The sequence below is a fragment of the Saccoglossus kowalevskii genome, chromosome 7 (genome assembly GCF_978046115.1).
Source record: "Saccoglossus kowalevskii chromosome 7, keSacKowa6.1, whole genome shotgun sequence".
Classification (NCBI taxonomy): Eukaryota; Metazoa; Hemichordata; class Enteropneusta; family Harrimaniidae; genus Saccoglossus; species Saccoglossus kowalevskii.
The window spans coordinates 39,054,419-39,067,889 of record NC_140647.1 but is presented as its reverse complement, the minus strand read 5'-3'; the positions used below and the strand labels follow the sequence as shown (position 1 = coordinate 39,067,889).

At 35.0% G+C, this 13,471-nt stretch overlaps 2 protein-coding genes across 3 annotated transcripts in view; one reads left to right on the top strand and one right to left on the bottom strand.

Moving 5' to 3' along the window:
* LOC102803466 (UDP-glucose 6-dehydrogenase-like) overlaps positions 1-7,086 on the bottom strand; it is a 54,142-nt gene extending 47,056 nt beyond the window's left edge. Inside the window, exons 1-2 of one of the 2 annotated variants that reach the window (XM_085501552.1) lie at positions 6,915-7,086; positions 2,042-2,212 (exon numbers count right to left, since the gene is read on the bottom strand). In XM_085501552.1, coding sequence (XP_085357678.1) covers positions 2,042-2,206 — 165 coding nt within the window. In that variant the 5' untranslated portion in view covers positions 2,207-2,212; positions 6,915-7,086. Of the gene's footprint in view, positions 1-2,041; positions 2,213-6,755; positions 6,797-6,914 lie in introns of those variants that run through there. The other variant, XM_085501551.1, reaches the window with a different exon arrangement.
* Positions 7,087-9,177: 2,091 nt separating this feature from the next.
* LOC146740973 (integrin alpha-9-like) lies at positions 9,178-13,081 on the top strand. The gene is made up of 2 exons (XM_085501931.1): positions 9,178-9,438; positions 12,922-13,081. Exons 1-2 carry the CDS (start codon positions 9,281-9,283, stop codon positions 13,079-13,081), a joined length of 318 nt encoding a protein of 105 aa, XP_085358057.1. The 5' UTR covers positions 9,178-9,280.
* Positions 13,082-13,471: the final 390 nt, after the last annotated feature.

The following is a 13,471-nucleotide window of genomic DNA, read 5'->3' as shown; positions in this document are numbered from 1 at the left end:
ACCATCAATTTCTGTCTCTGTACCAACTCTGAACTGAATTGGATCACACATGTGTGAGAAAAAGCTGGTAACATGAAAATGTGCACACACATTTGCACAGACACAACCCAAATTAATATCCCCCGCCAGGATAGCAGATCCGGCGGGGCTAAAAATCATGAAACAAGATGTGCATATGTAATCTACCACGATGTAATGGTAATGAAATTAGTCATGCCTGAATAACGGTTGATGACATGTTCAAATATTGATTTTTTTTTAGTTAATTTTATTTCTTTTCAAAATAACAATTACACAAACAAAAAAACACTGCCCTATTTGTATTCAAATATAGACAATCATAAACATTATAGGCTTTGCTGTACAAAAGAAAAATTTGATAATTCTTTTGTCATAAAATTTGCATGAAACAAATGACATACTAGATGACACTTTCTGTACATAAAGAGGGGAGGCAAGGGGGGTAGCTGGTTTTACGGTTTTACGGGAAATAAAAAGGGCTTTTTACAATTTACAAGGAAAAAAAAGACGTTTTTACAGTTTACAGTGTTAAAAAAAGGAACATTGAATGGTCCGAAGAGCTCTCCGGCTCAAATTCTTCGCCATTGCTGCGCCGTGTGTAGAGAGATGCACGCGCATATTACCCTCGTAATGCTCTTCATTCGGTTAGAGGGCCTTTTACGTTTTGACATTCAATTTTGTAGTGAATTGTGTCATCTAGTCGTTTTACAATTTCTATAATGTAATTTCCCTGGATTATTCTTTACAATTTTTTTATTTGGATGTAAATTCTTGTACGTACCGAGAAAAATTACACATTTTTACAGTGTACGAAAAAAATATTTGATCGATTACGTTGTACGTCTAGCCTGTGATTACAGAATTATGGAATTTATTTTTTCAATTTACGTAGTACGAACAAAAAAATATTGCAATTACGTTGAACGAAAATAACCCTTGCCCCCCCTCCATAAACCCTCCAAGGGTCAAAACACACTAACAGGTTCACCATCAAAACATAAAGTGACATTGTCTTATGGTGCAAAATTGGCCCTTTTTTCTAGAAACAGAAATGTGGTGTTTCTTCTTATGGAAATCATATTTTCTATCTCTCTTATATAACTAATTTCAGTTTTAATGGCAACAAAGGTTGGTAATTCTTTCTTAATTTTGCTTGTATAGATGCATTTTTTAAAGATTATAATTAAATGGTTTAAAAGGTGCGAAAAACTGTCATCACCTAAGAGAATCTGTTTTGCTGAAAGTGGCTGGGGGCACTGCAAAAGTTGACCCCATTGATCTTAAAACCTTGTCCAAATATCTTGCACCACATGACAGTCACGAAAGAGATGAATCAGAGTTTCACTAAAGTTATGGCAAAATGTACCCATATCAGAAATAACTAAAGGTGAAAGTTATATAGCATAGCATTGGTGTACAGGATGTTATGGTTTAATTTCCATTGAAATTCACGAAGAGTACTGCAAATTGTAACAAGAAATGGCATTGAATAGAAAAAATCCCATCCAGTTTCTACCCCCAACAAGTCTCTAAAAAGGTCTGACTAGATGGAATAATAAAAAAAAAAGAAGAGATGAGTTTACGGCTGAATTTTGGGGTACAGTTAGATAGATTAATCATTTGCTTTCGACCATATACACTGATTGGAGGATCTGGCCACACAACAACTGGTCTACTTATTTTCCAGTCTTTAGGGATAGCCGCAATGAGACCCTGCCATCGTTTAAACCCAATGTATTTAAGTCATTCCAATTTTTAACCTTACCCTCCCCATTAAAGATGTCAGCTATATAAGCAATTCCTAGATCCTTTAAATCTGAATAAAATATACTTTTATTTTGAATAAGAATGTTTTTATTATTCCATATAATTTCATATGCAAGGGAAATAAACTCTAATAATACTGTATAACATTAAAAATATTGATTTTTGCTTTGTGACAAAATTGCCGGACAAACAAAACCCAGATCATAAGTCCCTGTTTCAGACTTTTATACCAATTTGCACTTGAGGGTCTTACCTCATATATTGGGAGGTGATCGTCTGAATTCCATGCATCGATACGACTTTTGCTTACGTCAACGACTGTTACCTGCACATCAGGACACTTCAATGCTATAACGCTGCATGTTGGTCCACCAACATATCCTGCACCCAGGCAACAAATCTTACGTATTGTCATCATTGAATGCTAAAAAATAAAAAAAAAATAATTAATCAGAAAATTCAAAATGAATAATTACATATTAAATACACAATCAGTTGCACAGAAATAGTCTACAACATAATTTCAACTTCATTATTCTGAGGGCATCCAACACAAGTTCAAGGCCAAATTAGACTGATTGTGAAGTGACAAGAGCAAGAGATATTTAGGACGAACATCTCAACAATAGTCATAGTGACCAGTAAGTAAAGGGTAGCAAGGGGTAATTAGGAAGGACATCTCAACAATAGTCATAGTGACCAGTAAGTAAAGGGTAGTAAGGGGTAATTAGGAAGAACATCTCAACAATAGTCATAGTGACCAGTAAGTAAAGGGTAGCAAGGGGTAATTAGGAAGGACATCTCAACAATAGTCATAGTGACCAGTAAGTAAAAGGTAGTAAGGGGTAATTAGGAAGAACATCTCAACAATAGTCATAGTGACCAGTAAGTAAAGGGTAGCAAGGGGTAATTAGGAAGGACATCTCAACAATAGTCATAGTGACCAGTAAGTAAAGGGTAGTAAGGGGTAATTAGGAAGAACATCTCAACAATAGTCATAGTGACCAGTAAGTAAAGGGTAGTAAGGGGTAATTAGGAAGGACATCTCAACAATAGTCATAGTGACCAGTAAGTAAAGGGTAGCAAGGGGTAATTAGGAAGGACATCTCAACAATAGTCAAAGTGACCAGTAAGTAAAGGGTAGCAAGGGGTAATTAGGAAGGACATCTCAACAATAGTCATAGTGACCAGTAAGTAAAGGGTAGCAAGGGGTAATTAGGAAGGACATCTCAACAATAGTCATAGTGACCAGTAAGTAAAGGGTAGTAAGGGGTAATTAGGAGGGACATCTCAACAATAGTCATAGTGACCAGTAAGTAAAGGGTAGTAAGGGGTAATTAGGAAGGACATCTCAACAATAGTCATAGTGACCAGTAAGTAAAGGGTAGTAAGGGGTAATTAGGAAGGACATCTCAACAATAGTCATAGTGACCAGTAAGTAAAGGGTAGCAAGGGGTAATTAGGAAGGACATCTCAACAATAGTCAAAGTGACCAGTAAGTAAAGGGTAGTAAGGGGTAATTAGGAAGGACATCTCAACAATAGTCATAGTGACCAGTAAGTAAAGGGTAGTAAGGGGTAATTAGGAAGGACATCTCAACAATAGTCATAGTGACCAGTAAGTAAAGGGTAGGGTAATTAGGAAGGACATCTCAACAATAGCCATGGTAAATATAGTGCTATGTTGTAATGATACCTCTGGGCAAATAAAGATAAAAATAATATACGCAGTTGCGATACATTTTTCCCTCATCTTATTTTGGCCCAAATAAATGGTGTGAAAACCACACACTTGAATGCAGCTGAATTTATTAATCACAGTTTTAAAAAATAAGAAAGACTTTACTGCAGAAATCATTAAACATGGGTGTTGATGACTATAATCAGAATCATCCCTACCTGTTTTAGAAGTATATATGTAATCTGAAACCCCGGAATGTATTAATTGCATATGGTAACACATGTCAGTGTACAGCACAAATAATAGCATGGATTTATGAACACTAGACTGAACGGCACAGCTGTGGTCTTTAAATATTGATATTAATGAAATATTCTATAATATTGAGCTGAGTACTAGAACTCCTAGACACTAATGTATAGTGAAGGCACGTTAGGGATATGGCTCTCGAACTGCATTCATTAAAAAAAATAGTTGCCAGCATTCATGGAAATGGATGCAAGTTGGCCTTTTTGAGTCCACTCTGAACAAGAATTGACAACACACAATCCTTGTTCAGTATTTAATGCCAAACTCCATCACTAGCAGCAATCCAGTATTGTTGTACTTTTTGCTACATATGGTAGTGTTATGATGTGATCAGTTAATGTATATGCGCATATTTGTTTGAATAATTGAAAAGTACAACCACAATTCATTATGTAGAATCATTGTACTGAGTTTGAACAAAGTCAAGCAAGCCATCTCCAAGAAACACTTGTTAAAATAATGTGCATCTGTAATCGAGTATGTATGATCCTGATACAAAGCCCACACATTTGATCAAATCACAAAATAACTATAATAATTGTGTGCAAATTATCGATTGAATCTGGCGAAATATTAGCAAGAAATCGGCACAGAAATGATTAAAAACAATATAGCTGCCAGTCAGCCATACTTCATTAAATGGTAACAAAAATTGATGTGCATATGTAAGGCATGGTCTTTGTGTTAAGTACAATTGTGATTGTTCATAGCATTCTCAAGAAATGGCTCTGACGGATGTATGGAACCCAAATAAATAATCTCTGAATTCAGACTTTGTTCAAAATGGAAACTAAAAACAGAATGACAAGCATCAAGTTCTTATCATGTTTAAAGTACAATGTATGTAGTAAACACAAATGAAATTCATCCATATACACCAAGATATGATTTTAAAATGGCAGAAATGATTGATTTTGAGGAAGTTTGAGCAATTAAAATATTTGCCCTTCAGCCATCTTGAATCAAATGATAAAATGAATACATGGTTGCATATTTCCTAAGATGCATGATGTATGTGTGAAGTTTGAATATGATCAGTCCAGGCATGTACATGTGGTTATTTTTCTTTTACTAATATCTGATTTGTAACCCTTTTCATCCCCTCCGGGGGGATGTTGTGTGTTAATAAATAAATAAGAAATACAAGATACAGGTGGGAACACATGGACGCATATTTCCTAAGATGTATGATGTATGTGTGAAGTTTGAATATGATCAGTCCAGGCATGTACAAGATACAGATGGGAACACATGGACGCATATTTCCTAAGATTCATGACGTATGTATGAAGTTTGAATATGATCAGTCTGTCGTGTTAAGCATTTGATCGTTATTATTGAAAACACTGATTATTGTATTATCGAAGCTTCTTAAATACTGTACTTTATATATTTGATTACATGTACCATTTTTTGCTTTAAACCACGTCTATAGACATGTTGGTGACACAAGTGCGAACGTGATAGAAAACACCACTTTATTATGCATTTCTATAATGGTAACTTTCGACCAATGAGGGACATTCCCGCCTAGGGTTCTGAATCCCACCGAGCCTATAAATAGGACGCGCAAGTGTTTTAGCGCCAGTCTTTACCGCGTTGTTGTGTTCAACATTTGTTTACATATCTCTTTATGGTAAATTCTCCGGCATATCAGTGGATATACTGTATTGATGTAATAAACTTCTTTTACGCGTTTATTACTTACGTATTCGTTTCCTGTGATTGATTTGTTTGCATAGCCTGGCATTTCTTACTTATTTTGGATATAACCATAGACCCTCCAGTAGAGGAGGGTCTATGATATAACCCAGTCACGAATCATAACCCCACACAGTCCAGGAATGTACAAGTCATAAAAGTCATACAAAACAAATGGAAATAAATATAGAAGAATTAATCTAAATAATTAGGGATTTAGGTTTAGACAAACAAAATTTGGCATGTGCTAAGTTGGATCCCAGCTTTTTAAATACACAAACCCTGGGCATGTGACAATAATTAAACCATCTTGATTCAGATTGAGTTTGCTAGCGAGAAAGGAGCTAAACAATGTCACTTTGAAATATTGACAATAATTATTAAATGTGATGTGTTAAATTAAAGCTTATGTATTGCTCTTTAATATCATGATTAGATATGCAAATTACCTTTATTTGTGAATGTTTAATTTTTCATAATTGTTATGAAATATCACTGAAATTTCATTTACAATTAATCAATTCTTTCTAAATTATATGGTATTCAAGGATTTTCATCAAATTTGTTCAGAAATTATCTGCCTATAGGAAAGCATTACATTCAAGCTGTTAGCTATGCTTCAACTAATCATCTAATCAATTATGGTGAAGGTTTCTATACTGGGAACGTACTCTTTCTTATCTATATAAATGACATTCTTACCATATCTCCAAAATTCTAAATATTTGCAGATAATTCAAATCTATCGGTATTTTACGATTTCTCAAATAAATCTATACCTACCGAAGAAGTAGAAGATAAATTAAAGCGCGGTGGTCGTCGCGCAGCGCGTGTTCGAATTTCACGTAAATAAACAATGTATCTTACACGCGTTGAGTTGAGTGGCTATGAGTCCCATATCGAACAGGACGCGACGCGACGACTGCCGCCCTTTTAATAACTTTGATGTAAAACCAACACATATAAACAAACAATAACAATAAAACCAATCACACTATTTTATCTGTACATTCACATAAAACATCAACAAGTGCTCACGACATCCACATCGATAAAACTGTCCGCGGGAAAGTTCATATGAACAATTACCTTGGCGTCAATATAGAATTTAGAAACCACAAATTAAGATCCTAGAACAAATTACTAGCATCTTCTTGTACTTCATTTCACATTGGTCATAGCTAGCCACGTCGACCTGTGTATGTTTACTTTAATTTGATGTAATATATTTAACCATTTATTATAAGTGATTATTATATTTGTAGTATTCTTCTTACCATGATTATGCAACATTTGTGGTATTTCTCCACCCCAACGGAGACTTGATAGCCTCGCTTTGATACAAAAAGCACTACCAGCGAACCTGAGCACTTCCTGAATCACACCGGTGAGTTGCGATGGTAGGGAGGACGTTATGAATTCTAATATGGACTAACCTTTCTTACGTTACACTGGATCGTTTCAGGTTCTCAAACAGAAATCGGTGGTATGGTCAGTACAGGGTGCTCGTCAGACGTCACTCACACTGTGTAATCGAAGGACTCATAAAAACAAATCGATAACTGGACACGTCATTTTGTTCGCGTTGCGACTTTTTGAGAGCGCCCTCAACAGACCACTAAAGCGAAATCTTGTTCTAACCATCTACTGATGGCGGACCAGAATACTAGTACAATGTAGTCTGAAACAACAGGAGGTCAGACGGTGTTCACACTGCATGTCATTCCATATATTCAAAATAAAAGACCGTGTTGTAATTATATTCATATAGACCTGTGACATTGTTGAAATGTAATATATGACTTTTTTCGCGTTAATCGGACAGAGGCTCAAAAATGAATGCGAACTTATGACGGACGCAATGTTATGTTCATTTCAAACATCAGTGTACGTTAAAACCAATTTTGACACAAATACTTTCAGCAACAATGATGTATTCTAACACTTATGTACCTGGTCACTGTATAAATCTAATCACATCAACTACTATTACAGTATTTCAGAACATAACATTTTATTTGAGGTATCACAGTAAGTTGAAATATCCCATAATTTGTATTGATTATTAAAGAGGGTTGGAAATATGCAAATCAGTTGTAAGCTATCCACATTATTATTGCAGACCTGAAAATAGTGAATTTACAAGAGTGATGAAAGGTTGTATTCTTAAATGACGTAGTCCTTAAGCTCTTTGCACAATATGACTTATGATATTGATAATAATATTGATATTTCACATCTTCTATTTATAAAACTATTGACAAAATAAAGTTCTACATAAAATATCTATATTTTGATATTCATTATGATGGGGTTGACCATATTGTGAAAAAAATATTGTTTTTTGTAATTCATAAAAATATATTAGACTTTAATATATTCAGTTTTTTAGTAGATTGAAAATATGTAAACGAAAATCTTCAGTATAAGATTTCTGCAGTTGTCCGTTGATGGCGTGGCACTCTCAGGGAACGAACGCCGACCCCCAAATTTGAATGAAAGTAAAATGAAAGTATACAAATAACCGATGTCATGATTAATATTCGTCAGATAAGTCAACTACATCCTTGAGTCATATCTCCCAAGTTGTGTGTACTTGGAAAACTCATTTATACAAACAAATGTTGACATTTTATCCGGACGTGGACCTTGGCGCTCAGACCTTGGTATGAAAGTGATTTCCAAACTAGGTCATGTGTGAAATGCTTGTCCAATGGGAACATACAATTAACTGTGATTCATACGCTCTTGATCTTGTTTCTATTCCCTTGTCTTGGGGGGTCATGACACGGACACTATTTATCTGGCATGTTTGGTGAATGGCGAGTAAATAAATCGTATAATATCATGGAGCATTATCGTGCCAGAACATTTAACATGATTGACTACAATACAGTAACTTTCAATAAAAGCAAACGTAGTGGGTACATATGCCCGATGACCATAACACTGTGTACCATTCACTGCATTACACCTAGATTATTCTGCCGATAAACAGAGGGGCAGGTACACTATTGTAAAGTTTACAGACAAGTTTACCATAGCGGTATTGTATTATAGTGCAATTATGTGATTGTTGCTAGGATTCGTAGGAAGACACACCCATCACAAAATACACATTATCGGCTGCCCCAATTTTTAAAGCTCTACTCCCCCGTTCTACACCATCTTACCTATTCTATACATGAAGTTTTACTCAGTTTTCTGAGAATCTGCATCTCTACAGTTGTTGTCGCATGTTTGTATACTGTACTGTACACAAGTTTATTTATAAAAAAACAACTGACATTGAAAGCAGCGTACTTTGTTCGTTTAAATTAAACCCAAACGTCCATGACACTGCCTTTTCACTGTTTTTCAATACCCTGTCCTGTCACGTTGAACACAACCAACGCTGAATGCTATGTTATTTTGTCTTTAATCACAACAATGGATTGGCACACTCAAATTCAAGGTGCGGGAGTTGGCAGTGTCATGCAGTGAAACTAAATCTTGCGCAGTATGAGGATTTAGTATGCAAGATTTCCCTTATACCATAAGAGTAGATGACTACGACGAAGAGGACATAATTTCCATGAACGGAGGGAGTCGTGAAAGGAGTCGGGACACGAAGGGATATCAACTGCTAAGAGGAAGAGGAAGTGGGATAAGCACTGGAAGTAATCTGATAAGTTGGCTAACTTTATCTCAGTCTGCCAGCGAGGTCATTTGCATATTCTAAAGCCAAGACACGAACTGCGGGGGTTATAACGTGGTTAAAATATAGGCATATATACAATAGTTATTTATAGAGCGAGACACGATGGTGGTTGTACGCACCCTGGCCTGTGTTCATCTACTGGCATTTGGTCTGAGTTTTAATATCGATATTAATCATCCAGTAGTTTTCAATGGACCTGGATTAGCGGACAGTTACTTCGGTTACACAGTATTGGAACATACAAACGACCAAGGACAGTGGTACGTAAAATAACTTGCTTACCAATGTATTATAATTAGGCTGTCAGTGCATGTTATTTGGCTTCAGAGGTCATCAGTAACTCCAAGCAGTAGGCAATGATTTTATGTAGTGCATGTTACATCTCTCTTTTTCATGCGTATATGTTTAGTAAAGACCTTTAAACAATTAATTCGATTAATTTTGAATTGGAACTTTTAAATAAAACAATGGAAGACATCCCTTTCCTTAAAATAATAACAAGTTGACACACCCTTTCCAAAATCATAATAACCGGACACGATTGTCTTTCTAAATCATGTCAACCTGACACTTTACAGACTGACACACTGTGGACATGGGAGCTAAGAAAGCACACGATGCGTGTTTTACAAACAAAAATCTTGATATAGTAAAAAATATCAAGAATATTGTCACAAATGTTGAAATATACAATGCTGCATTCCTTAGTGAATCAAGATTTGACATCTGGATTTAGTATTCTGTCTACTGGTGTTAGTGACAACAAGTTGATAAGTGGGTTGAACAGCCTTGACTAAGGCTAATAAACATACTGTACTGCAGTAAATGTGCAACAAACCAAATATTATGAGCAAGCATTTTATACTTGTTATTGTGGATTAGGTACAATAATTTTAATTGCGGTTTTGTATATGTATCAAACTGTAAAATTAAGACATCGGTGCAGTTTGTTTTATGGTTATAAATTAACTAGTTTAAGGACCAGTGGCAATGCTTGATACATCCTCAAGAAACTTTCCCCCTGAAAAGCTCACTTAGCACTATATTATAATAAACTAATGCATAAACAATATTAATCTGTATAGAGCACACACGCTCTTCCCTGTTAATCCTGAATTCGAGAAATATCCCAAAATTGACAAATAACTAATATGTGTTTCTATTGGTTTATATAATGCCACCTTCGAAATAAATAAATGTTATTTTTTACTTGTCAGAATTCATCGGAGCATTCACTATAAAAACAATGTTCTATCAGTTTTAGAGACATTTTGCCGTGTATCGGTGAATAATACATAACAGTATGCATTGAACCCGCCATGTTATTTTGTCGAGTAGTTTTTTTATCGATGTTTTTATTCCTCGCGTCAATATTTCACAATTATCAACATTTTTGATCGAACACGACTACTGACGAGACTAAACATAAAACAAAACACGCCAGGTGACGTCAGCAGGATCGAGATTAAAACGAACAAAATAACAAACAAATTTTAAGCAGAGTGTCATTTCATTAAAATGTGCGAATGCCTTTGATTGGTCAGCTAATGTTACAGTAGCACATATTTTAGCGCGAAAACACAAAGCCACGATATTTATAGTAAGGCACAAACTTCATTATCGTTATTACCCTGAAAGAACCACTGTTCACAATGTCCAAGTCTATAAATACAATCATTTTGCCTTAGACAAATTAACAACAGATTGACACACATGTTCTTGGTCCCAGTGAATATATCTAGCATATTTACAAGAAGCAAAATATCATCAGCGTAAAGTAAGACAAAAATATCCATTAATTTCTACGTTATTTAAATACCTAAGTGCCTGACATTTTGTAACATTACTTGTAATAAGTTAATAAAAATAGCAAAAAAGAAGCGGACTTAATACCGGGCATTCAAATTGACAAGTGTCACACTCAATGATTTCAGATTTTTAAAATACTCTGAAGAATGACATGTTTCCTGGACGCCATTCTGCAAACATTCATAAACAAAAGTAAATGTTCACACTGTCAAAGCCAGACAGAAGAAACGTTCGATTTATTCTTTCATAATATATCATCCATTGAGAAAACATTTGTGGGGGAAAACTGCCACAAACAGTATAGGATCTTTAAATCTCACCAGATAGACTGTAGATACATCAAGCAGTAGACGGTATACCAGTGTGCAATGTTCTAATGGTGAACACGCATTTATTCAGTTGTACAGCAACGAGATAGAGCTAGTTGAAAAACTACATACGCTAGGACGATTTGGAACAATGTATCACTTGGAGTACAAAGGATGAAGTCTGTCTTTATTAACACTCTTTGTCAATTTAAAGACAAGAGTGGATTCACACCTTAGAATTTTAATCCTTGGCGTCAATTAATATGACTGGTTATTTTAATTGAGCCAATCAGGGAGAACACACTTATGTAAACTGATAGAAATGGCTGAATACAGGCCAAAGTGTGTTTCTTTGCGTCACGAAAACAGCATAAATCTATAGGAAATTTTGCTACTACTACTCAATCTTGATAACATAACTAAAGATAATAAACACTGATAATCACATACAACAATGAAATAAATCCGATAAAAAGAAGTGAAGTTATGGTTAAATAACATGAAAAATATATGTATCCACATGGTAATAACGATTTAACCCAGTACTTCCACGTTCTACGTTTATATTTACAGTGACACTGTTCGATTACGCAACTCTCCAAACCAATCTCCCACACTGTTTTATCTCCCTTTATCCGGATTTTGGTGATGTTTTCATAATACCATGAATCGTCGTGGCTTGAGGCACATAAATTTAACGAACTGTATCTTCTGGTAATATACTTACTTGCACATGGTGAATATACTGCTAGGTTTTATTACGTTTAACGTGTTGTCATGATCAAGAGCCTGGCTTATTTACAGCAAAGCTAACGTGATAGGATCCATAAATGGTGTCCATTTAACGGTTGGGTCGTACTTTTGTCTGGTAATTTCTATCAGTTAATAGCGATAAAGATTAGTTGTGATAACTACTACTACAAAAAGAAAGTTAGTTGTTAATAGGATAAAGCAAGTGTTACATATCAAATGGCATTTTCATTTCTTGATTGAAATGCGTTATGAATATAATTGCCAATCTTTTTTATTATTACATCATCTTTTGAAGTCAACAAGAAATTAAATTTCTGGAGATCATCCTGTGTTTCTTTTGGAAATATAATGTCTTGAATGATTTGTTGGCGTATTACTTTATATTGTGAGCATATCATAACAAAATGCATTTTGTTCTATTTTATTCTGTATACATTGTTTGCTAATTCTATTTTCAGTAGGTATTTTCGGTTGCGTATGTCTCCCCTTTTCTATTGCTAAATTGTGAATACTAGTTCTAAATGTTGTCAATAAAATTCTTTGTTTCAAATTCTACACACCCAAGTATTTTTCAAAGAATCTTTGAATCTTTGAAGTCCTCAGTTTTACTTTTCAGTTAATATATGCACGTAATGTAGTCACCAACAAATGTATGGTTGACGAAGCGAAGTGGGTGCGAAAACAATAACAGTTATTTATATGGTAATATATTTATTGTAATTAGGAAATGAGTAATTTAGCAGTAATGGTGAGACAAATTAATTGCCACACATTTAATATTATCTCATGTACAGTTACAACCTTTGTCCAAGAAGTAAAACGCCACATTCGGTCAAATTCAGTGGAGAAAAACTCTATTTGTTTTGTTTGCAGGGTACTGGTTGGAGCACCACGTGATAATTCAAGCTACCAAACTGGCTTAAATCAACCAGGAGCGCTATATAAATGTAGCGTATTATCGCCGCATGGTTGTCAACAAGTGTTCATTGATAACACAGGTAATTGTAGCAATGTTACAATGCGATTTGCATAAATTAATTTGTCATACTACTCTAATGCGATTTGCATAAGTTGTTGTCATAATGTCACAATGGATTTGCATATATCGTTATAATGCGTTGGCTAAATGACACCTGCACGTGTCTATGCATCATTTGTAGAGATCTAAATGACACCCGCACGTGTCTATGCATCATTTGTAGAAGTCTAATTGACACCTGCACGTGTCTATGCATCATTTGCAGAGGTCTAAATGACACCTGCACGTGTCTATGCATCATTTGTAGAGGTGTAAATGACACCTGCACGTGTCTATGCATCATTTATAAAGGTCTAAATGACACCTGCACGTGTCTATGCATCATTTGTAGAGATCTAAATGACACCCACACGTGTCTATGCATCATTTGTAGAGATCTAAATG